The sequence below is a fragment of the Macrosteles quadrilineatus genome, unplaced genomic scaffold, assembly GCF_028750875.1.
Source record: "Macrosteles quadrilineatus isolate MER2022 unplaced genomic scaffold, UCM_ALF_1.0 Scaffold_2__2_contigs__length_208266976, whole genome shotgun sequence".
NCBI lineage: Eukaryota > Metazoa > Arthropoda > Insecta > Hemiptera > Cicadellidae > Macrosteles > Macrosteles quadrilineatus.
In genome coordinates, this window is record NW_026542595.1 from 28,663,878 (window position 1) to 28,691,160 (window position 27,283).

The 27,283-nt window shown below is 35.4% G+C and overlaps 1 protein-coding gene across 2 annotated transcripts; it reads left to right on the plus strand.

The window, feature by feature from the left end:
• Positions 1–2,284: 2,284 nt before the first annotated feature.
• Positions 2,285–26,764, plus strand: LOC128988075 (chondroitin sulfate N-acetylgalactosaminyltransferase 2). Of its 2 annotated transcripts, none has more exons than XM_054409270.1 (6): positions 2,285–2,348; positions 19,798–19,931; positions 20,301–20,447; positions 22,188–23,196; positions 24,512–24,659; positions 25,142–26,764. In XM_054409270.1, the coding sequence occupies exons 2-6, from the start codon at positions 19,811–19,813 to the stop codon at positions 25,523–25,525; spliced, it is 1,809 nt and encodes a 602-aa protein (XP_054265245.1). In that variant the 5' UTR covers positions 2,285–2,348; positions 19,798–19,810; the 3' UTR covers positions 25,526–26,764. The 2 variants fall into 2 exon arrangements, with proteins under 2 accessions (XP_054265245.1, XP_054265244.1); XM_054409269.1 differs by lacking the exon at positions 2,285–2,348 and adding an exon at positions 3,494–3,658.
• The last annotated feature ends 519 nt before the right edge of the window (positions 26,765–27,283 follow it).

Genomic DNA, 27,283 nt, shown 5'->3' on the forward strand with positions numbered 1-27,283 from the left:
AGCTAAGAAATTTGAAATGTTATGTAAGTCACAGTTGAGTAGTGAAATTATAAAATGCAATCATGTTTTTCACCCTAGAGTGATAAACAAAACCGACATAACATTTTCGGATGCAGAGCTCAGTCTTTTAAATAAAGGATTAAATTTTAACTTCCCAAATGACCGTAAAAATAGCCTAATATCCGAGTTATTCAATGCCGAAACAGCAATAAAATATTTAAAAACAACCGAAGCACGAGACACAACTAGAGTGATGATTTCCAATAAAGTAAAGAAAACAATCAACAACCCAACATCTAGAATAAAGTATTTGTCTAAGTACAGGTCATTGAAACAAGTCGCAGCAAACATAAGGGACAAGCTGCAACAAAGCAACGCTCTTATCGCAAAAGCCGATAAGGGGAACTGTTTAGTTGTCCTTAGTAAAGATGACTATGTAAACAAAGTCCACGACTTTATTACAAATAATAATATTGATGAACTACGCCACGATCCCACTACATCATTCTCAAAGGAAATAAATAAATTAATTTCTCAATCTACTAATCTATTGTCCAAAGACGAAATAAGATACGCAAAGGTCACCAACCCCCAACCACCAATTTTACGAGGGTTACCAAAAATACATAAACCCAATGTTCCTGTGAGACCGTTAGTCAATTTTAGACCTTCCCCTGCCTACAACATCGCTAAGAAATTAGATAAAATCATTAGAAATGAAATAGTCCTTGAAAATAATCACAGCATCAAAAATACAGTTGATCTAGTACAAAGAGTTCAAAATATCAGGCTTAAAAAATCACATACTATTGCATCGTTTGACATAGTGAATTTATACACTAATGTACCTGTTGATGAAACAATAAATATTCTAAGGAATAATTTAGAGAAGCATTCTAAATTACAGAAAGAAGCCAAAAATGAATTAATGAATCTAGTCAGCTGTGTATTAAAACAAAACTATTTTATGTTCGAGAATAGTTATTACATTCAAAATAGAGGTTTGGCAATGGGATCCCCCCTTTCCAGCATCATGTCTGAGATATTTTTGAACCATTTCGAAAATCAGCACCTATGGTCAGATAATAACCGGCATAAAAACAAGTTGTCATTTTACTGCCGATATGTCGATGACACTTTGATCTTGTTTGATGGCAACGAGAGACAGTTAAAACTATTTGGAACATTCCTAAACAGTATCGAACCCAACATAAGCTTCACTCTAGAAACCGAAAACAACAATTCAATAAATTTCTTGGACGTCACTATTACAAAGAACGAAAATAGTTTGCAATTTAAGATATACCGAAAACCGACCACGACTGATCAGACAATACACGCATCTTCACACCATCCATACAGCCACAAGATTGCCGCTTATAATAGTTATGTCCACCGCCTATTGTCCATTCCCCTCAACAATACTGATTACAAGAATGAGGTTTGCATATTAAAGTACATTGCTGTTTCCAACGGTTACAAACCTTCCTTAATCGATAAACTCATTAAAAAACACTCCAACACGACCAGACCGAGTTTGGATGGGGAGAATAATAAAAAATACGTCAGTGCTGAGTATGGCGTTGTTCTTAATAACACCTTAAGAAGCGAGATGACAAAAAGTAACATCGTTGTAGCATTCAAGACGTCAAATAGACTTGACTCGATGCTAAAATCAAGATACCAACGAGAAGGGGTAGACAACAAGTTCAATAAAACCGGAGTCTATAAGTTGTCTTGCAACGACTGCCCAAGCTTCTACATAGGCCAGACGTCACGATCATTTACCACCCGATTCAAAGAACACCTGCCTAAAATTTCCTCTAAGTCGGCATTTTCCAACCATTTGATTAACTCCAACCACAACTATACAGATATAAACAATAATCTCAACGTTCTCCATTTATGTAACAAAGGAAAATACATGGACACATTAGAAGAATTTGAAATATATCGTGCTTCAAAAAAACAGCCTGATAACATCTTAAATGAAAAACTCTCATTCGAGTCGAACATTGTTTACAATGCCGCCATACGCATCTTAGACCACAATAGATAACAGCTGATAGTGGGGGGCTATCACTTCCGGCACACGACAGTCATGACCTACCTTCTAGCGGCACCGTACGTGTCCGATGCCTATCACGCGTTTTTCATATTTTTGTGTTGGCCAATTTATGTTTTAATGTTTTCGTGTACGTGTATGTGTCATTTTTATGAACTTTAAACCTTGACGACCATTCCATGGATTAAATCAATGTATATACGTTTGACCTGAAGATGTGTTTTTACAACATGAAACGGCTGTAGTCAATTAACTACAAACCAGGATCACTTGACGGATACAGGTAATTTAAACCTTTTATTGTAAAAATCAGTGATCCAGAGGCTATACCATAAAAATAAAACTTTGTATGCTGATGTCCGCACGATAGCTGTTGTACAAACTTAAATAACTTTTTTGGACATTTATTTTGCATTCCTTCAGACCTTAACAAAAAAAAAAAATCCAATTGCTCTAACCAACTTCAATGTGTTTAAAACTGAGGCTAGTTTTTAGATCGAGGAAGGTTGAAATACCTGTTTTATAAAAGGTGCATGTTTAAGACGCTTTATTAGATTATATAGTTGACCGTTCTTAAGCATATAGCTATCATAAGCATGCAATAAATAATATCTATTTTAAGAAAGACATTAAGTTGTTTTGTGGAATCGAAAATATGATAACTCATTTATCATTAGGAAGGGGGCACCTACCGTTTGCGCGTAGTGGTAAGATTTTTTAACGATGGTAAGTTTTTTGCCCCCCAAGGGTAGGGTAGGGAGTTTCTGTTCAAATTACACGTTTTCCTGGTTCAGACGGATCAAGTGGCCCGTCTCAAGATTTCATGTGTCAATCCGTCAGTAGGATGTGAGAGAACTCGTAAACTCTTTAACAAAAATAATATTAAAGATATTTAGTATAGAATGTCTAACGACACACGAAGAAAGAGTTTGAAAGCGAAAGGTTTCATGTGTTTATTAACAAAATTATATAAACAGTCTTGCTGTGGTGTGCAAGCAATTACATTTTTGTTTGTTGATACTAGAAAAAGTAATAAACAAGTGTATAGTAACAGTTGTACTTAAATAAGTTACTTTATTCACTTTGACTATGTTGGCTTTGAAATTGAATAAAAAAAAGAAATTAAAAATTGAATATTGAAGAAACGTGTTAAACATAAAATTTCGTTATTTTTTCATCAAGCCCACACCCCTTGAACATCAATATAAATACCCATTGATACTGATAACATGGTGACCTTTAATTTAACAGTTTAAAACATTTTCCTTAAAACGATTACAGTTTGTTTTTTGAGTAAAAAATGAGGCACCAGACGACAATCCGGGAGTCATAAATTATACGCGCACAGTCGGCACAGGTCAATAATCAATGATATACAATTTATTTACTCGGCGGCGAGCTCGGCCGAGGTGACGCGAGCGTTGCCGACAGTTGACGCATGAGCGGGGCAGTTGACTGGGTCAATGTGTAACACTCAGTGTTAGTGTTTGACGGTGACTCCTCAACATCGTGTACTTCTCGTACTTCGCCCCACATGCGTGTTGTTGGTAAATAGATACACTCGGATGTCCGTCCATCGTCGACGATGTGAAAGTAAGAGGCCTTACCACCATACATGGATGTATACTGTATAGTTAATAGTAATACGTGTGTGCTAAAAGTATGGTTGTCCACCCTTAACCCTGTTGTTAGATAGTTAATTATAATTTCCCTGTAGGTAGTTAATTATTACTTGATTAATAGGTCTTCATATACTAATTACTGTATTGCATCAATCTTTGCTTCGCGGGTTCAGCTATATTATTAACAAACAGCTAATAATTTGTGTAAGGCTTTACGTTTAAAAATCGGGTTAACGTTAAGGGTGGATTGTATACAACAAATTAAATAAAGTTTACTGTGTGAACGTAGTTTTAACGTAAACTCCGTTGCACCAGACATTGAAAAGAGCACAAAAACGTTGAATTCCTCTTAATAAATATTTTTACGTTATATGATTTCAGGCCGAATCCTACAATAGAATCTTTAATCATTTCTTATTAAGACTGTCTTTGCAATAGTAGTTTACGCAACGTAAAGATAGTGTTAACGACACTAAGGTAAGAAGCCTTGGCGAGAGCCTTAAAAATTCTACTAGTGTTGCTAACACTATATTTACGCGAATTGCGTACACTGCTTTGCATACGGCAGTGTTTTAATTACTAAAAATCACTACTCATAGCTTCTAAGAGAGGTTATGTTTTAGTTTATAACCTCTCATTGCTACTGACAGTGACGCAACGAAACATTGCACTAAACATTATTTGCACAATTAAATTAAATTGGCAACTAAACAACAACAATTAAACAACAACAAATTGGCCAATTAACAACAATTAAATTGGCCTGGACAGCTGATTAGTTAAAGTTTGAATCATTACAATTTTACTTCTTCCCCTCAATCCTTGAACCTCATTGGTCCGTTGCCCGTGTTGTTATGAGTAAAACTACGCTGTTAGGAAAGTAAACAATGCTATTATGAGAAAATGTTCAATCCTAAGAACTAAATTGAAACGGCTACTTTAAAAAAAAACGGTCGTAGGTAAACGTAGATTTCACAATTTGCTAATTGATCAAACCTAACACTGAATTAATTTTTGGTTCGCCTAATAGCTCGTACGAGGACTTATAATCCTAATACGTTTTGTTTACAAAAGGCTGATAGCAAAAAGTATCGTGACTACGAAACTTAATATTTTTAAATTGTCCATTTGTAAAAACGTTAATCTACACTGAACAATTCGATTAAACTATTTTTGATACATTTTCTTCAAAGTTTTTCAATTTTTAATATGGCTATTAAAACAACGCTCTAAAAGGCAAATAATAGTATTAGTATGGATGTAATTAACACATATCATTGTTATGATAAAAAGTATTTTAAGAAATTTTGCATCTGGGGCATACTACTGTACATTGGATCCAGGCATTCATTGGCGTTGTTGGTTCAATGTGCATCTATACAAACGACAGTCAAGTTACGGCTGTGCCAATTCCGTATGTGTGGCAGTGTTTGGTTGTTCCTTGTTTCGCTTTGGTTACTGGCCTAGCTGTTTGTTATTGTTTTATGCAACTCGACCACACAGGTGATATGTATGTCAAACAGAGCCTATGTTAAGTGGCAATCTCGGTGACAGTGTAAGTTGTTTCTTGTTTAGCTTTGTTTACCAGCCCAGCTGTTTTTTATTGTTTTATGCAATTCGACCACACACGTGATATGTATGTCAACAGAGCCTATGTTGAGTGACAATCTCGGTGGCAGTGTTTGGTTGTTTCGCTTTGTTTACCAGCCCAGCTGTTTGTTATTGTTTTATGCAATTCGACCACACACGTGATATGTATGTCAACAGAGCCTATGTTGAGTGACAATCTCGGTGGCAGTGTTTGGTTGTTTCGCTTTGTTTACCAGCCCAGCTGTTTGTTATTGTTTTATGCAATTCGACCACACACGTGATATGTATGTCAACAGAGCCTATGTTGAGTGACAATCTCAGTGGCAGTGTTTGGTTGTTTCGCTTCGTTTACCAGCCCAGCTGTTTGTTATTGTTTTATGCAATTCGACCACACACGTGATATGTATGTCAACAGAGCCTATGTTGAGTGACAATCTCGGTGGCAGTGTTTGGTTGTTTCGCTTCGTTTACCAGCCCAGCTGTTTGTTATTGTTTTATGCAATTCGACCACACACGTTATATGTATGTCAACAGAGCCTATGTTGAGTGACAATCTCGGTGGCAGTGTTTGGTTGTTTCGCGTTGTTTACCAACCCAGCTGTTTGTTATTGTTTTATGCAACTTGGCCACACAGTTGATATGTATGTCAAACAGAGCCTATGCAGAGAAACAATATCGTTGACAATGTTTGGTTGGTTCTTGTTTCGCTTTGTTTGCTGGTCCAGATGTTTGTTATTGTTTTAAATGCAATTCGACCACACAAGTGAAGTGTATGGCAACAGATCATATGTAGAGTGACAATATCGTTGGCAGAGTTTGATTGTTTCTTGTTTCGCTTTTTTACTGGCCCATCTGTTTTTTATTGTTATGTTGCAACAAAACCTGTGAAATGTGGTAATATACTCACTACTCATTCGATTCAATTGATATAGAGTGATATATTCATTAGATTCTATTGACATGGAGAAATATATTTATCAAATTGTATTTTAAACCCTTTCAAAGTTACTGTTACTTCTGAAGTCGAACACTTCCATCCTATAATCGAATCTGTCTGAAATGTATCCAAGTTGGTTTAGAGTTTACGCTAAACTTAGGTGGTATAATTTATTTTATAAACTACTTATCAATTAATAGAGACATCTAAAAACCTTCTTTTTTTAAATTAACTAATTCGTATTTTACCAACACATTTGTAGATCATTCTAAAAGTCAGAATGATTTAAGAAAGACATGCTTCATAATAAAATCTGTTACATTTATATTTTAGTTATAAAAACACATATTTTAATATGAGTGAACGGAGAGAAGTATATGAACACGGGTTTGAGTAGGTAACATAGGACTGTTGACAACAATTAGGATAGTAGAATGCCATACTCACTCAATCTGTAACCTTACTCACAAAGATAGAACACCTACATAATCCACTAATATGTTATTGTGTGAACGGTATAAACACTGATTATTGCAATTACCTAAGCACAATTTGTTTGCCATTGGGCATTGGGCAAGGAAAAAGGTAAGAATTAAAAAGTAAAACTATTTAGGGCTGAGTAAGAAGTTTACTGTAAAAGACAATCAATTTTCGAATCTTCGCATTGTTTGGATGACTTTAGCGTTCAAAAGCACAGTCTTTGACTTAGCGGAAGAGAAATGAGTTTGATAGGATTGTGTCTTGTCGATTGGATCGGCTGAAGAGCATTAAAGGCAAGATGGGGTCTTCGTAATCGGATTGCTTGTTAAACCCGCGGAGATTGGACAAATCAGTAGATACAAACTTGGCTGCCATACCTACTGTATAGATGTTGTGATGTATAAAGTCAGGTTTACTTTATAATCTTTCTGTCTAGACGTGCTTTTATTATAAAAATATTTCAGATGGTTTATCAAAATTGATTATGTTAAGTCTCTTAGCCTTATCGTACCCCAATTCATAAAGTTGTGTGATGATAATAGAATGGACATTTAAAATAATTTAAAAGGTCCATAGTTGATGTCTACATTATAATGTCCATAGCTGTCACTTCATAATGATTGATTACAAGACGTAAGGTTATTTATACTCTCAGCAAATAATAAACAATTGTCTCTACGTTGAACGGATGTAATTCTTCTCTGAACAGCTTAATAATATTCGATAGATGACGTTTTTAGTAAAACTCAGGAGAAAAGTGTTCAATATCGCGATTAATTACTCCGTTCAAGAAAATTTAGATGGTTTTAGGAAAATAAATCTATTCCACGTAATCTTGCCTTTAAAACTATAGCTCAACAGCTGAGGTGTCACCAAAACGTCCATTCACTGTAACATATACATTAAGCAAAAGAAGTACAGTAGTAGGGTGACTTCCCCCGCATAAATTTTGTGAACGGATTTATTGGAATAAGGACTTTGTTAGAAAGCTTAAAATTTCATCCGGAGGACAGACACTCAGACACATTGGAATTAAGATAAGACTCGTTTCTGATTTCTTAGGCTATGAAACATAAAACAACAAAAACTCCATCTATATAAAATATGTCAAATCCAATGTATGTTTGTTTGTTTGTTTGTCCTTTATAGACACCGAAACCGACAGATTGTAATGGAACTTTCAGACATTACATTATTCAAGGATGGTTTGTGTGAAGTTTGGTGCAGATCCGTCAAAAGGGCTCCGCCCAAGTGGCTCTGGAGTTTCCCATGTTAACCTTATGAGTACTCATATTTAGATGGAATTAAAGAATCTCAACAGCTGTTTTAACTAAATAATTTGATTCTGTGATGTTCAATAGCATTAAAAGTTAATCGGTTTACCAACAGGGTGCAGCACTATTATTTTTTAAATTTAGGACAACAGCTAATTTGAAACCAAAAGGTGAGTGAGCGTAGCGAACGAACTTCAACTAGGACGTGATTGAGCCATGCGAACGAGCTCATCTTGAAAATGGACGAGCACTTGACATAAAACTACATAGGACAGGACGACATCTGTCGGGCCAGCTAGTTGGTTTATAAAATGTGCAAACAAATCAGCATTTGTATATATAGATATGCATGACAAATTTTCAAATTTTCACATAAATTTTCACACAATAGGAAACCCTAGTTTAAACCCTTACAACCTTGGTAAAACTGTAATTAAAATCTAGTAACAAATGTAGGGGGGATGCCTTTACTATATGATAGTTTTTCAAAGGTCACTAATTGAAACATTCCCCTGAGACTGGAGGGAGCAGTATTAGATTATTTATACAGATATAGGGCAATTAAATAATCACATTAATAACTAAATAACGTGAGGTACCTAAAACACACAAGAAAGTAATAAAAAAGTTATTTTTACCTCTTGGCATTAGAAGTCCTATGTAATTCTTTGAAGATGCCAAAAAAATGGGGCAAACTGTTAAAAAACTTTACACAACCAGACTATCTCAAAAATTGTATTTAGATGCGTATCATACAGATGGATGAAAACAGTTTGTACAACGAGGTAAGTATCTCGAGTTATAATTGAATCTGGAGGAAATTAATGAATCATCTTATATATTTAACAACTTTTGCAAAACGTATGACAGCCTGACCATACTACTGGACCGAATTACATGCGGGTTGTACCAAAAGAAAGGTTATTGGTCCTGTATGTGCAGGTTTTATTTGTACTGTATTTTGAAAATATTTTTGTTAATTTAATCAAAAATGGAGATTAAACTTTTCTTATGAAAGTTTAACATGGAACCAATTTTTTTAAGCATGCGACAGCCTTGACAATACTACTGGGCCGTTTTACACGCGGGTTGTACCAAAAGAAAGGCTATCGGTCCTATATGTGCAGGTTTTATTTGTGGGCTATTTTGAAAATATTTTTGTTAATTGGGTCAAAAATGGAAATTCAACTTTTCTTACGGAGACTTAACATGGGGCTTATTCTGTATATTAATAGACAAGCATGTTTATTGAAAACCTCTTCAAAAATTTAAATTTTCAAATTATAAGCACAAAAAATGATAAACAAATAACATTGCCCTTATGAGTTGCCATGTGGGTGACAAAATAATAACAAAATATAAACAGAAAATTAAAACAAATGGAAGAAATCCCAATCACATGTTTTATTTACAGCGTGGGGTGAAAATAGAGAAGTTTGCACAATAGATACTTTTGGTCGAGTTTTCGACCACGGGGCGAGCTCTAGTTTTTTTTTAATTAAAAATGCCTACCAAGATTATTATTATTATTATGAAAACAGAAGAAATAAAATATAGCTGGAAACACAACAAAATCATTCAGACGTGTGATCATGAACATGCATTTAAACGGAGAGTAGACTCAAGTTTAGGAAGACTGAGAAACTAACAAGAGCACTTTCAGAGAAGATTGCCCTCAGTCTTAAGCTCACAATTACAACAATGCGACACCTTCCGGTTTATTGTGTCTGCCACGGGAGCTAATCGTCTATACACTGTGTGAATCGCAAATACACTCTCACTAGGCTACATTACAACATCTGATTAGTGTCTGTCTCAGTAGCTAATAGTCTATACACTATATGAATTGCAAATACACACTCACTAGGCTACATTACAACATCTGTTTAGTGTCTGTCTCAGTAAGAATTTTTTTTTAAGGGAGAGGAGGGAAAATGCTTTTACGCACACAGGTAGCCAGCCTGTAGTGTGAGACTCCTGAATCTATCACATACTACTCACTAAAAAACCCCCTCTACTCTGTTGGACACAGACCTGGAATTGTTTGTCTCATTACTTCAAGTCAGGCCAACATGTGACCTAAGCCCACATGGCTCGCACCGTTTCTGGCATTATTTATTTTTTTGACCTACACCGCATCCCGGTCAAGGTCAAGCTTCTTGGCGCGGAGAACACCCTGGATGTAAAGTGACACACTAGGTCCAATTGTCCTCACCCTCTATCATCATCGGTATGACCGTGTCCACCGACAGCAGTCCTACGAACTGTTGAGCCTCTAGGAGGGGCCTTTCCCAATGCCGGCAGTGGAAAAAAGTGTGTTCCACGTCATCGGGAATGCCTGGGCAGTATATGCAATCGGGTGACACGGCTTTGCCCATCCTGAACAAGTACGACCGGAAAAAGCCGTGACCCGTCAGAAATTGGGTGAGGTAGAAGTTCACCTCTCCGCACCGTCGATTAACCCAAGGTTGGACTTGCTGTATCAGTCACTTGGTCCAGCATCACCGAGTCTCCTGTTCCCAGCTCTCCTGCCACAGCTGGAAGGTGCGAGTGCGATCCTCTGTTCGTGCCTGGTCCTCCCCACGGCGCTGATAAATTGCCTTTCTCTCCGCCGCCAAAAGTTTGACGGGGATGACTCCAGCAACCACCAGGACGGCGGGTTCGGACACTGTTCGGTAGGCGGATGCAACTATTAGTGCTGCCTGACGCTGCACTCGCGCGAGCCGCATCCTATATACCTCCTTATTGAGAGCGTCTGCCCACACCTCAGAACCCGACCAAGAGTACGGACTGGACAGAAGACATTAACAGCCTTCTACGGCTGGACCGAGGCCCTCCAATATTGGCCATCAACCGGCTAAGAGATGAGACCACCCTAGCGGCCTTGTCCACCGTAGTCTATACACTGTATGAATCGCAAATACGCTCTCACTAGGCTACATCACAATATCTATTTAGTGTTTGCCTCAGCAGCTAATAGTCTATAGGTGCACTATCTGAGTCATATTGAGGTACCTAATGGGTCATGTTGAGTCACTAGGCTAGGCTACATTACAACAAAACATTAAATGCACAGTGTCTGCCTCAGAAGCTTATCACCTAAAAAACGAATTCATGGTTCATGAACAAACGTTTCAGGACTTTGGGATATGGATCCTCATACCAATAGAAAGAAAAGCGTTTATGTGAAGGTATGTCCGAAAATATTCACACAGATATCCACCATTTGGTTTTTTACACATACACATTTGAGTTTTTCAATTTTTCTTTATGAAACTTGGTATGTATATTATAGTTAAAGAAACCTATGTTAGGAAAAAAATAGGTTGGTTCAACTTGAAATATTAACATGACGGCTGTTTCAATGTTTATAATTTAAATGACTAAAAATTACGAATTTTGAAAAACAAAATTCAAGAACCCTTTTATTTTGAATTTAAAATGTTCTAACAAATGTCACAAAGATCAAAAAGATCGAATGACGAATGACTGAAATATAGGGTTTTATTGTGTAAGATAAGACTAAGTAAGTCAGGATGAACCTCATAACTTATAGCTTAACAACTTGATATTTCAGTTAATTGTAACTCGATCTTTTATGATCTTAGTGGCATATAATAGGAAATTTCATATGCTAAATTAAAGTATTCTAGAGGCTATGCGTTAGAAATTAGTTTTATATTCAACAACATTTAGAATAAGTCCAATAAAACAAATATTATAATCACATAAACTGATTTTAAACTACAGTTCGGCCGCTTAGAAAACGACCTGCGCGCTAATGCTAAACGAATGCTGGAGGAATGAATGAATGAATGAATGAATGAATATCGTTTATTCCAAAAAAACATAGGCTACAAGCTGTGATTATAAACTAAATAAAATATAATAGACAGATCTTTTGTCACTAAAATATATTATACGAGTTTTAATAAAACCAACAATTATAACAATAAAATAAAGGAACTAGCAGACATAGCTGCTACCTGTGCGTCTGCTAAGTTGCTGTCAAATAGAAAAAAGAAAAATTATTGAATTTTGGAATGGAAGTTAAAAAAGACTATTAGTTAAATAAGTGAATGTATTTCCATGAACACAGTGCTGGTAAGATAGCGCTTTATAGATTTCCGTGGTGGCCAGGAGAGAGAGAGAGTGTGTGTATGTGTGTGAGTGAGTTTCGTGTGTAATGGTGGTAGTGAAGAGAGTGATGAGTGGATTGTAGGGTAAAGAGTACAGTGGGGTGGAGGAGAGTGGTAAATTCGACTGCGGACAGTCCTAACAAAGTGCCAAGGTCAGTCAGTGCAAAGGTCGGATCAAATACGCCGGTAGTCCGCCGTGATAATGGAGTCGGCCTCGTCGATATTTAAACTGAATAGGAAATCATTGACGCGGAATTTAAATACCTTTAATGAGTCACAATCAAAAAAATTGAAATCCCTAAAAATGTTGCATATGTTACGATAGACTAGGTGTGAAACATAGTATGAATTAGTAGTAGAAAAAGTATAATTCACTTGAATTGTGGTGATTCCAACTCTAGAAGAATATCTTGTGTTATATAAATGTGAAATATTTTGAAAAATGTTATTGTAATTTGTATGAATGTTTATTAATATTGATTTTACGTACAACTGGCGAACAGTGAGGACTCCTATTTCTTTAAATAGAGCGTCAGTCGGGTAACGTTTGCATTTCCCAAATCCTATTTTTAAAATCAATTTTTGAGCAATATTTAATGGTTCCAAGATACTCCTATAACAGCCACCCCAAGCTATAATACCAAACGAAAGTAATGATTGAACAAAAGCAAAGTAAGCCATTTTTAATTCCTTAACAGTCAAAATTTCTCTCATGTGTTTGAAGGCAAAAATTAATTTCCTAATTTTATTTCTAACATAATTAACGTGATCTATCCATTTTAATCGTTCGTCAAACAATACACCTAGATATTTATAAGAGTTGACTTTTTCTATACTGTCACATCTACAAGAATTACTTTGATAATCGTCACATTCGTGGATTGTGAGATTGCCTAAATTGAAGTCTGTACTCTTACTAATAGATATAGGCATGAATTTTGTCTTAGAAACATTTAATGAAAGAACATTTTGATTTAACCACTTCTTAATTATCATGAGGTCGTGTGTGGCTCTGTCATACACCTCGGGCCAGGTCCTTCCTTGCAAGAAAATTAGACTATCATCGGCAAATAAAAAGATTTTACCAAAGATGTTTAGTCTTGAAATATTATTTATATAAATTAGGAATAAAACTGGCCCAAGGTTGCTGCCTTGGACCACACCATAGTCTACTGGCAATACATTACTAGTAATGTCATTAATGGAAACAAATTGTGATCTGTTACAAAGGTAGCTTTGGAACCATGCAAGGGAGTTTCCGCGAATACCAATGTATTCCATTTTTCTCAATAATTTTGAACGGTCAACAGAATCAAATGCTTTTTTTAAATCAAGGAAAATTAGTACTGGATGATTTTTTTCTGAAATCGCAGAATTTAATTCTTTATTAATATCGAACAACGCATCTGAAATATTTTTGTACTGACGAAACCCGTACTGACGCTCGCTGAGTATGTTATTTATTTGTAAGTAAGTAACTAATTGGTCTTTCACAACTCTTTCAATCACCTTAGTAAAAACACTAAGCAAGGAGATTGGTCGGAAATTAGTTTTATTTGTGATGTCATTTGATTTGTATAGAGGAAATACTTTGGCTAATTTAAAACATTCTGGGAAGGTCGCTTTCTAAGCGGCCGAACTATAGTTAACCTGTTATGACAATATCATTAATTGGTGTAACCTCTAATTCATCTTAATTTTTATTTTTCCTACTTTTAATTAAACTGTAAAGCCAATTTCTCTTCGTTGGACAAATCCCCCCCTCGTCATTACTTCCTTCTTAATTAGGTTTAAGCAATCTATATTCAACACAAAACATAAATAAAAGTTTTATTATACTTAATGATACTTACAGATATACTGTATTATACTATTCAATAAATTTACGATATAACTGACCGTACTGCTGGCAAATTAGGTTTAAGCGTCTAATTCTAAGCGACAGGAGTTACAGTGGGACTGGTATTCCGGTCAACAACATTACGTAGGCTGCTCCAGAGTGAGTAGTCCGAACATGGCAGAAAGATAGTAAATGTGCAAGTTCTCCCTTAGTTTAACTTTAGCAGTCACATAAGTGTAAATAACTTTGGTGTTTATGGATTTTTTGGAAGAATGGTTTAAGAAACTCAGATCATATCCGTAATGATGTTTATTATTTTCAATGAGACAAAACATTTAGATTTTAAAATTAAAATTGTCGTGAGCAAAGCCACGGCAGGTGTTTGTTGATAGTGCGTAACTATTTTAACACACTGACCTTTCTGTGCATCATATATTATAACTCACATAATTCTCTTCCGCGTTCTCTCCCCTCTGCAAAGCACGGCTACTCACCCTGGTTTACTCGTGTGGTTTGAACCTAGAGTCGGGGCCACATAAGTTTGCAGTTGAGGGAGGAGCCTATTTACCATATGGTTTTGAATGAACCAATAAGAACCGCGCGGTGTTGCCAAATCTAATAATACCAGCTGATTTAAAAATATTGCTTAGTATATTTTATTAGTGCGATGTGGCAACGTTGCACTAGCCTTGTCTTGTGATTGGCTGCCACCAACTGCAAACTTACGTGGTCCCGACTCTAATAAACACTCCTGCTTTAAATCGTTCTTCTGTTTTTTGTTGTTGTTTTTTTTTTTTTAATAAACCTGACTAATAAACTAGCGTAGCCTGACTAATTATCAGCTGGCGAGATGATTTGATTGTTAGTAATTTTTTTCTCTTATTCCAGCTGGAGAATGATAGTAGCCTATTTTGTTTTCGTCATACTGCAGCAAAAACAGCCGTTTTTAATGCATGCGTTGCGGGTCTAAAGTTGTAAATTTACATTGTGGCAATCGTATCGATCAAAATTATATATCAATTAGGCCCTAGTGATGAAATATACTATATTACCTCTAGAATACACCATAAAAACTTGTACCTTGTGGTTTCCTATGTCGGCTTTAGGAGTGATTCTGGATTAGTGGATTTGTTTCAGATAAAAAAAAAATTAGTTCATTTTAACATTTTGGATACTTGATGAGTACAGATCAAAACTAACATTCATTCACCTTAATTAACAATATTATCAAAACAAACTCGAGAGAGAACCTTTTTCAAATTTCAACATTAAGCCGTTTAAACAAAAGAGCTGTCGTTAGATCTGACATTTTCCGTAATACAGTGGGGCAAGGGTCTTAATGAACTAATCCAATTATTCCAGATTTCCCCTCTATTCGTGTCCAGTTAGACTTTTGAGGTTTTGAGATAATTTTTAGAAAAAAAGTCTTGCTTATACGTTTCTGTGTTCATTACCATAATACCCCTGAATATTGCCGCAATTATTTATTTATACCTATTTTATTCTACCGACACTTGTACCACCTTAGGTTCAGACATAATTATATAGGCTAACTAATTTAGTTACACATTTCTTTAGTAGTTACCTATTGCATCGTTGATTCATTTTATGCGTGCGTAGGTTCTAGCACATTCACTTCCCATAATTACAGAAAATTATTTGGAATGCAGTGTGGTCTAGTCACTTATTTATTAAGTTATATTAGAGAAAGTAACTGAAAACACATGAAAAACAAACAGCTCATTAGTTGTAATGTATACTAATAATATAAATAATACAATTGTAGAGATTATTATGTTAAGTTAGTACTTAAAGGGCCCTGCATGTGTACAACTTCAAGTCAATGTGTACAAGTAAATTTTTATACCTTACCGTGCTGTTCTGACCAACTATAAACTTCCGACGAAAAAAATGCCGAGACCTAAAAGTGGAAACATGACTGAAAAATTATCTCGAAGCTACAGTTTGTATCACATCCAAACTGCGATTTCTACCTTTCGCTAGGTTAAAAAAAATGTATAGTATTAAAACCAAATAATAAATGTTCTATTATTTACTACTACAGACTACAAAAAGATGCAATAAAGTATCACATAGTAACAATATAGAAGTGTCACTGAAATGCTCCTTGATGAAGTTGAGTGAATGGCTCTTCTGTTTCGGCTCCTTTGAAACTCTCCTCTTGTACTTGAGCACTCAGCATATTTGGTGATCATCTAGCGTCTTTAGAGGATCAATCGATTAGTCCATACTGAAGAATCCAATCATCCGCCACTTGTAGTAACTTTCTTTATCAAATGGTACTATCATCATCAATAGTGCAAGATACTATACACTAATATTTATTTTATCATCTGCTATAAATCTGAAACATCAACCTTGCACATTTTATTTTCCAATTTTGGTGCAGCATGCAATTCAGCAGTTAATGTGTTTTCAAGTGATTTACTCTGTAAATAAAGAGCGGCTGTAAAGTATCTCGCACCCCCCACCTTAACCAATTAAAACCATTTGAGATATATGAAATCGGTTTACGGCAACCTTCTTAGATATGAAGGGCTAAAATAATGATGCTTAATTTCGAACGTTTGGCCCTTGGTGGGCAGGGTAGACCTCACACCAAATTTTGTGGGTGTTGGGGGGGGGGGGGGGGGTTGGGGTTGGCTAAAATATTTCAAAATGGAAGTACAGTCGACTTTGGTATAATTTTACATGTCTTAATGAAACTAGATAATTGAACTTTCAAAAAAAAATCGGCCCACTTATAACAAAATGGCTCCCTAAAATGGTTTGCAATAAAATGGACAGAGATTGCTGATATCAGCAATTTATGAGGGAGTTGGGATTTTCTAGTCACTGTTACCAACCACGCAGATGTTATTAGCAATGATATGAACTAAAAAAATGTTGCCGTGATAAAAAACTGAAAGTTAATAAAATGGGATAGTAATATTTTTTTACGACTACAATGAGTTTACGAATTCAATGATTTTTAAGGCAGGCATTTCAACGTACCTTAAACTCTGGCAACCACAAGGTAAACCTAACATTTAATCAATTGTTCATTGAGACAGGGAATACTACACGAATACTCTGATAGTTTGATGATGAGGAATTCTATATTTTTAATTGTGTGAGGACATTGCTCGTAAACTTTAAATAGCAGGAGGATACAGATTATACCAAATGTTCCTCTTCTTTGCTTTCTTGACGAGATTTTAAATGTACGTATTTACAGTCAACAGATGTATATCTAAACACCAAACCGTTGTTAAAGGAACAAATCATAAAACTACTTCTTATATTTTTAAACTTTTAATCAAGGGTTTTTGTAGTATTTAGAACGTGGTGGTATAAATAAAAACTAGTTAAAAGTTAAGGAAAAACTACGAGTCATCGAATATTAGCTAAACTTAATTTATGATAACGCGTGTGTGTTTTCTATGATAAACACGTTGATTGTACAAATAGTGTATTCAAGAGCACATTGTTACCCAACAGTTTCATCATGATCTATTTATACATTTTCAGTTCCGATAAACCTGGTGTTGGCAACATAAAAAAATGCAACTACTTAATTAATGCATTTTTAATAGTTTACGAATATAATCGATAATGACCGATAAATTAATAACCACAATGGTTGTGAAAGGAGCGCGGACCTTTCTGAACATTGAACAATACCTTTTAATAAAATACCCGCTGATTAAATCATACGTAGACAAGATTAGCTGACTTCATTGCTTCCCATCAAAGGCAAATTAGTCTCATGTAATTACACGTTCGCTACATCCCTCACTGCATATCAATGGCTAACTGAGCGTCCATAATGTGCACATGCCTTACAAAGGCAATAGTAGTATCTAAATATATCAACACATTACTTCGGTAAACATAAGATTCAGCCATTGTAATTTAGGTGTTAAAGAATAACAATTTATTTTTGTTTTGTGAACTCTGTAGTTAGTAACGTAACTAATAAATCTTGAGTTTGAGTTCTAGTGCGTTATATTTCCTTATTTTTTAGCACTAAATGAAATTATTGAAATCGCTGTGCATTGAGATGTATAAATAATCAATTTAAGTATATGCATACACATAAAAGAAGAATGTAATTCCAGAGGTCATGATTAGCTTACTTTTCAGAAAAAGAAGAAAAAAAACCAAAAAAATCAGGTATAGGAGTGGGACATTTCCATACAACAAACAGGTAATGCTGAATTGCCAATGAAAAAACATTAAATAAGAGAGGGCACATCTAGACCTTATCAAAGTTACCTGAGTTATGACTCACGTAACCAACATTATTAATAATCATTATTGTTCAGGAACGTGTTTGCAACAAGGTTTGCCCGACTTGAAGCTAGTTTCTGACGAATAATAATTACATACAGAATGTATCCTATGTATCATGTAACATGTCATATCTATATATCTAATTCCGTAAGCCCAAAATTTTACAATGAAATTGTGAGCTAACGGGAGGACGTAGAAAGCTGGGAGAGGTCTCATTTTTAAGGTCTCGGCATGAAATTTTGGGGAAAAATATTCATTTTTCTTAATTATGCACCAAAAGGTTCTTACGGAATAAAATAATTCACATTTAAATAACATGGGAATCTAGGTCATGTCTGCTTTGTTTACTTTAAAACATGTGGTTTAACTATACTTAAAGCGTAATGCATACTATTATAAAGTTGAAATAGACATTTTCCAAATTTTAAGGATCTGGATTGGAGTACGATTGGTTGTGTTAGGTATGTCTGAACAAAGTGTAAAGTTAGAAGTGATTACTGGAGTAGGCAAAGGGAACTTATTTTTCCATGCCAAAAATAAAATTAATATCTATAGATCCTGATATGCCGTTTAAGTTTACAAGTATTCAATTCCCATTGCGATTAGCTTTCAATATTACTTATTATTAAAGCAAAGGACAAGGCCAAACCTTAACAAAAGTTGGCATTTATATGAAGAAAAAAAAAACAGTGTTTACCCAACAACTCAACTTTCAACTTTATGTTGCTTTTAGTCAGTTAAAGCAGCCAGATGATGTTAAAATAGTACTAGAATCAAATAAAGACGAAGGAATCGACCAAAATGGATACCATAAAACAAATGTTGTTTTCAGAGAGATTTTGTTATAAACAAAATACAATATCTTTCTGTCATTGTAATTAGCATTTTACAATCTGGAGGATGACATTATCTCCATGTGTTTACTCTAAGTGAATTTGTCTACATTCAAAGAGATTTATATATATTTAATTAATGGTCATGAAGATTATAATTGAAAATGTTCCTTAGTTGTATTTATGATTAGAAAGTTTGTATAATACCGCATGAGCAGTCTTTTGGAACTTTTATTTTAAACAGAGCAGACAACAAAATGCATTACTGTATGCAGGTATGTAATAATTATTATACATATTATAATATACAAAAATGTTAAACGATAATTCAAGTTGACCCAATGGAGATCAACCCAATGGTTCAAGGTTCAACCCATGAGACAGAATATATATTATATATAGGGGCTATTGCCCCTAAAAGCCACTAGTGTGTAGTAAGATCGTTCGGTCTGGGATCGACAAATGATTCAACATTGGGTAGAAGCTAAGCATAAGGGTTGTTACTCTTTATACCTCTACTTGATATTCAACGAGTAGAATTTGTGGAGTCCTACATGTTCTAAAAGATTGATTTGATCACTTTCAAGCAGACATCCTTATACGGACACAGACACCCTTCAGAATGATAAGCATTTCAGAAGTTAAACTTCAAGTGTTGTTGCAGAATATGCTACTTGATACTGTTAATTATTTTGGCACTGAATGTAACATGTTGTTACAGAAGATGCTGCGCCATGTTGAGGTTGCTGAGCATGCGCCTGCTGACCCGTGTTTGGTTGTTCGCCGGTGGCTTGAGTCTCGTTTCACTACTGATCTTCGGACGATGCGGTATTCAAGATACACCTTCCGTTTTAGGTATTTAATTTTTCATGTGATATAGGCCAAGTAATATAATGATTAATTGTATTTTTGTCGATAGATTTTACACTGCATAAATAAATATAAGATACAGTCATACTAATTAGTTTGATGCACAATCATAATAATCATACATTAAACTATCTACTAATAAAGTATTATAGCTACTTCAAACTAAATTAAAAAAGATAAACAAATAATTTAGTTGTATAGATTAATACTGGGATTACTGGTGGTGGCTATATGCACAACTATACAAAACTAATAGTTGCCTTAACAAGTTTAGTTTTGGTTTTAAGAATTAGCGAAAATTGAAAATTGTACCATGAAAAATTAGTAGAATCCATCAAACTTGATTTTTTATAGGAAAAAGCGAGCCACTGTCAAACACAGCAGCGTACATCTCCTTGTTGGAGCAGCGGGAGGAGGAGAACCGTGTGGAGGTGGCGCGACTCACGGAGGAGATCCGCGGCTTGAAACTGCAGCTGCTGCACTACCAGGCTCAGGACTTGGGTACGTAGCAGCATTGACGTCCTTACTCTATGGTCCAGGTGTAGCAATCGTTTTATTGTAAGAACATTGTCGATTTGAACCATACATGGGGTGTGCTCCGTTATAAATTGTGTTTCCAACCTTAGTTTCTGGTACCGAGATAGACATAAACTATAAGTCCTTTTTTCAGTTTGGCTTGGTTGAGGATTTTGTGTATTCGAAATAAATCGGAAATTTACATCAGCGCTCTCCTTTGGTGGGTTGATCTCTACCCAACTATGTTCATTTTATTTTAAAACTAGCTGCAACTTTAACATGAAATGAAATGTCCATCATCAACAATTGCAGTCAAGTGTACTTGGAGTTTGAATATGATATGTTACTGAGGTATAATGCAACGTCTTACTAGTTAGTTACATTATTGGAATCCTTGGTTTAGTGTCATTCCTTACATTGTCACTTGTTCTTTATTTTGACTGTATTGTTTTGATATTCGGATTTGTATCAGCTTTTGAATGCCTAGTTTTGAATATTTCTAACAAGTCTAAGAAACCAACGCACGTTAATTATTTCATGTCAAGCTGAGATGCTTGTTTACGATGATGATAACTGAAACAATGTGTAATGGGACAGTGTTGCACCCTGAAGAATTAGGAGTTTTATGTATTTATGTACAGTACTAAAGTCAGGACCACGTAAGTTTGCAGTTGAGGGAGGAGCCTATTTACCTTATGGTTTTGAATGAACAAATGAGAACCGTGCGGTGTTGCCAAATCTAATCACCCAGCTGATTTGAAAATATTGCTTAGTGTATTTTAATTAGTGTTGTCAACGGGCGATGTGGCAATGTCGCACTAGCTTTGTCTTGTGATAGGCTGCCACCAACTGCAAACTTACGTGGTCCCGACTTTAGATACAGTAGTTCCTTATTGGTTTTCCGTGGATAAGCTTACCAAACAATGTTAACATAAAACATACATCAGATATTACGACGTGTCTTAAAAAAATTATAACCACAGGAAACAATCCACAATTTATAAATCAAAGACAAAGATGTGTAAAAGTATTGTACTATTTAGAATTAAAGTCCAAAAATATTTAATGGCTATTGAATATCAAGAGATTTTTGTTTCAATACTTGGGGACGATAGTGAAGAGGAAGGATTTTTAAGTTAAATCCCATCCGTGTATCAATTGAAAAGGTGTGAGTGAGAAATTGTAAAGGATATGTTGGAGTCAGGACAAAATAAGAGTTCGGATTCTCTTGCCTGTAGTGAGACTTATTCTCCTCTAAAATTCCTTTTTGTGTAAAATATACATTTTTGAGTCAAAGACTAAATGAAATTCGTAATAGTTAATTTATTTTATTTTGAGCTTTAAACCACTAATACGTTAAAGTATGATGCAAGAAGCTACTAATGCAAATGAAAAGAAATATAAAAAGGAAAAATACAGATAACTTAATAAAGATATCCTGTACCATCTCAACATAATAAAGCGTTCAAGTCATAAGTTATCTTTCACTTTTATTGTGTAGATCTGACAATCTTCAAGGATGTTGTTGTTGCAATACAACAACAAGACTGATCATTTGTGATTCTTCATATATAAAAAAAAAATCAAAATCAACGTATTAATCCATAAAAGAAATTACTATGAAGTATTCTTACGGATGACATTTTTCTTAAGTAAAATAATTTAAAAATGAATTAATCCTGAAACCATTCGCCCTAAATAAATTATAATCCATTTGTTGTTTAGGTTTCTCTTATCACATGGATTCGCCACTGAATGGGAGCGACTGCTCCTCGCACATGAGGCATCAAGTGGAGGCTGCAGAAGTATCTCAAGGCGTGTCCCTCAACAACGAGTACGAGCTGGTGGCCTTCACACACTTCACCTTGAACAGAGTCTACCCGACAGATCTCGGACTGGGCAAGAGAGTCGTAGAAAAGCCTATCGGGTTCAAGAGGAAAGACCTTCTTGAAGCCGTCAACTCTGCGTTAGAGTTGTTAAACAGAAATACCACCTTGTATGGTAAACCGAAGTACACGACTGAAGACTTTTTAGAAGGAGTATACAGGACAGTTCCAACGACGGGCACTGAATATGAAATGTACTTCAGGACGAGACAAAACAAAGGACAGATTTACACCAAAGTATCTGTTATGAAGCCCTTCGCCCCGCTGTTGACATTAAATAGTAATACCCTGCCACAAACCAGAGAAAAAGAACTTATCCATGTCATTTTACCTTTGTCCGGTAGAATACCTACATTTCAAGGCTTCATGGATAAATTCGTCAAAATAGCCTTAAAGAACGACCGTCACGTGTTACTAACGGTCGTTTATTTCGGAGAGGATGGATTGTCGGAAGCGAGGATGATAATGTCTAAAGTCGCTGGTAAAAACGGACACGCTAACAGTTTAAGATTGTTGGCTTTGAACGAGACATTTTCAAGAGCTAAGGGCCTCAGAGTCGGTGCGGAACGTGCCTGGGACCAGCCAGGAGTCCTGAAGGACCAGCAAGACGTGCTGCTGTTCCTGTGTGATGTGGACATTGTGTTCAGTGCGCGGTTCCTAGATAGGTGTCGCTGGAACAGTCGACCAGGAGTGAGGGTGTACTACCCTGTAGTGTTCAGCCTCTACAACCCTCATGTCGTCTACACGCTTCAAGGCAAGAAAGTGCCTTCTGAGACTGACCAACTGGTCATCTCGAGGGACACCGGCTTCTGGAGGGACTTTGGATATGGAATGACCTGTCAGTACAAGTAAGATCATCAAACACATGATAAACACTTCACATGATCATGGTAAACATTTACTTCTCAGTTGCGCGTTCAAAAAATGTATATACCTTTTATTTAGTGCATTCTCAGATTTGTTTGGTGTAAACAAACTTGTTAATTCACCTTCAATTATAGTTTTGACCACGAATTCCCATTTTCAAACATAGTCCTTTTTCCGATGAATTTTGAAAGTCCTCACACATATGTGTTAACAATTTAATGTACTCTTCTGAACTGAAAAAAAAAACAACAAAGAACTACATGTTGCCGATTAATTTTGGTACCGTAATATAGTATATTTCATCACTAGGGCCCTAAAGTGACTCTTTTTTAACCGAAGTCGGAAAATGAGCGAGGGTTAAAAAGTCACCGTTTGCCAGTGTGGGGAACTATATTTTTCGTCATATTGCATTAATCAACAAACAAAGCTAGAAAACGAAATAATTGTTATGTAAATATTACCTCCCAAAACGAATTCCAGCTTGTTTTCAATTCTGCTTATGCAAATAAGCAGCTGTTTGGTAAGTGTTTCAATCATATCGTCTATAACGATTGTGTTACAATACATTATACCATCGATATGTCGAGCAATCGACAACAATAGGCTAAAACCTTACCTAATAAATCAATAGATAAATAATTTCGAATGATACGATTGCCACAATCGACATTTACAACTTTTTACAACGGCTGATTTTTACTCCCTAAAGACTAAAAATGATAGTTTACTTAGTTTAGTTTACTACTTTAGACCGGCAACGTATGCATTAAAAATGACTGTTTTTGCTGGAGTATGATGAAAAATCTTTTTCACTACACTATGATGTTTTTAGCTGTTTTACATACTTCAATTGGTGGCTGAAAGTTACGTTTTGCTGGCCATGCCGGCTGTAATCACCATTTGGGGACCAAGCAGATTCTTACATCCCTAGTGCCGCAAAATCAGCTGCCCACTTACTGTACTTTCTTAAAACGTGAATGCATACACAAACACAATCAGTATCAATCGCATTGCAATAGAATTGTTTTATCGGCATCGCTGCCTAGTAACTATTTATTATTATTTTTTCTGATTCCTCTAATTATTTCTTCACATAACTTTAAAGTTGTAGTTGTGTTGACTATCAGTGTGCATTTATTATCGTGGCGAATAGTGGTAATAGGGTATAGTGTGATGAAAAAAAGCGTTTGTACCACGGACCGAAATGGTTTTCGGCCATAGGTACGAAATATACTATTAAAATTTTTAATTTTCCGTTAGTTATTGTTGTCATCAGGATGTTGTATACTGTTGTAGGTCAGACTTCCTCCGTGTCAGAGGGTTCGACGAGGAGCCAGTAGGCTGGGGACTGGAGGACGTGCTGTTGTACCGCAAGTATATCCGCAGTCGTATAAAGGTCGTGAGGGCGACGGATCCCGGGATATTCCACATCTGGCATGCAAAGGTACACTTTAAATGTATGTAGTTAAATAACGTCAAAGGGACTCCTCATGTATCTTACAATCTACACAATTGTTAACTATTTTAGTATGGGGTTTTGCAGGTGACGGGTGAGAACTTTATCACAAAATGTAACAGCATTAGGTTTAATCAAAATATACTACCCTTCAGAACAGAGATCAATACCTGACAAAATGTAAAAAAATAACTAGGAAACACCATTACAGCACCTTAATGGGTAGAAAAAAAATACACGAATGCTGGACAATCTTTTTATATCCAAGTGCCCAGCACCTAATATTATAGACTTACTTATCACTCTATCGTACCTCTTAATGCAATGTACAAATTCATTTTCTTAAACTGAGTCATTGGAAACTAGTTTGATCTAAAATATAAAAGCCATGTTCTGTATTTTAATAAACAAACATACACTGTGAGACAATCTTTCTTAACTAAGACAAATCAAACTATTGTAATTTGCAGAAATGTACCGGAGAGCAACAGTCGTCGGACCAATATAGAGCTTGTATTCGGTCACGAGCCCTGAACGAAGCCTCTCACGCCCAGCTGGGCTTCCTCGCCTTCCGTGAGGACAAGACCACCAAAGTGACGGGACAAAGTAAAATAAACAAGAAGAAACGCCCCTCGACCTCAACGTTGGATAAGACCATGGACGTCAAAACACCGACCAATATGCGGAAAGACGCTGAGAAATCAACGAAGAAAAGTAAAACCAACGAATCTAATGACGGTTCGAGACAAAATAAAGATAGTAGGACTAAAAAACAAAAAGACGAGAAAGTAAAGAACAGAAAACCAGCTGAGAGCAGTAAACTTGTTCAGACGCCTTTGAAAGAGGAGACATGATTTGACCTCCGTGGACAAACAGATGTGATAAACCGTGACTAGTCAAAATGTGATCTATAATAAATAATGTGCTATACAAAATGTGCAAAGTGATAGGAAAGATGATTCATAGTTTTAAGGTATCCTTATCGACTGTTCCTTTAGTTAGATAGACCCATATACTATGTATGAACTTTATAAAACAATAATGTCGTTTACAAAACGTCATATAATGTTAGTTAACAGAAAATATTGAAGTGATGTTATAAGCAAAAGGATTTTCAATTGAGTTTCAATTAGTAAAAAATATGTTTTAAATAGATGTGACAAACTAAGGGTGTAATAATACGCTAAACTAATGTATACGAATAATAATTGAAACGTTAAGTCAATAGTAATTGAGCGGAGCGAGCGAAGCTCTTATACGTCGACTCTTGTGCATTTCGTAATACGCAAACTCCTCCTAGACGGCTGAATCAATCGTTTTCAAATTTTGCATGGTGATAAAGACCATATCGGCGAGTGCCAACATCTATATGGCGTTACAAAAGTCTCTCAGGAATCCGCCCCACTGGGTCTCAAAGTTTCAATGTAATCCTTATGGAAGCAGTATTTGACACATAAACAAAGACATATGATCAGCTGTTGACTAGTATGACAACAAAACTAAGACAAAGTTCTTGAATCTCACAAGGCATCCTTGGATTATGGATAGGTGAATTTAATTACAAATGGTAGAGAGCAGACTCAGCCAAAATGTTGAACACAAGCACATAAATTATAGCATTATAAAGAGTAGGCCTACTCTTTACTGTGTAGCAAAAGTTTAAAATTGATTAATAGGTACAGATACAAATAGTTGTACCTACCTTGACAGTTGTTATTAAATATATCGTACAGTTGAACTAAACAAATTCTCGTATTAAAATTAGTAAAATACTTTGCTCCAACCTCGTTAAAAACAGTCAAAAAATTCATTTTTCATAAACTATTCTCATTGCTGTCTAAATATAAATTAAGTGAGTTGCAGTCATTGTTTTTTATGGTTAAGTAAAAAAATTGAATAGTTTAAGTTTGGATTATCAGATGTAGAAACTTATTAAGAGTTTATGAATAAAAAATACTCAATGTTGATTATGGCATTGTTGCTAACACAAAACATGAAACTGAATAAACGAGTTATGATAATGCCACTAACTAAAATAAAAAAAATTATTGCAAATAGTGTTTAATAAAATATGTTTATTGTTTTTAGAAGCTTCTATACAAAACTGTTGTTGTTCCTGTAAATTTTTAATATACATAAATTTTATTATAAACTAGTTAATTGCTTATACCCATTGTTCTCTGTGTGACGGTTATGCTGAGCTTAGGTTAGTAATTGTGTAAAGTTTCTAGTCAAATGCTGGTAGTTTGGACTTTTATTTATTGATTATTTTTCACATACACTCTTAAACTTCGTAACGTTAACTGTATTGAAGATACAGGGTAAGCGTTGTTGTCTACTCTCTACATTGACGTAGTCTGAGGGTGGGGTAGGGATTGTCAGGATACTTTTAGTTGATGCAATAAAAGGTGATTAACCTCAACACAATTCTGTTTGTGGTGCTCTAAAACTCACCTGAATACTTTATTATCTCCAAAAACTGAATTCTGCTGTAGCATATCACTAACCAATAATTTTTCAGGAAATTATATGCAATTATGGATGAAACCAGCATAATTTTAAGATGAATAACAGGTAAACATTTCAGAGTAGCACGTCACATTTTTATGATA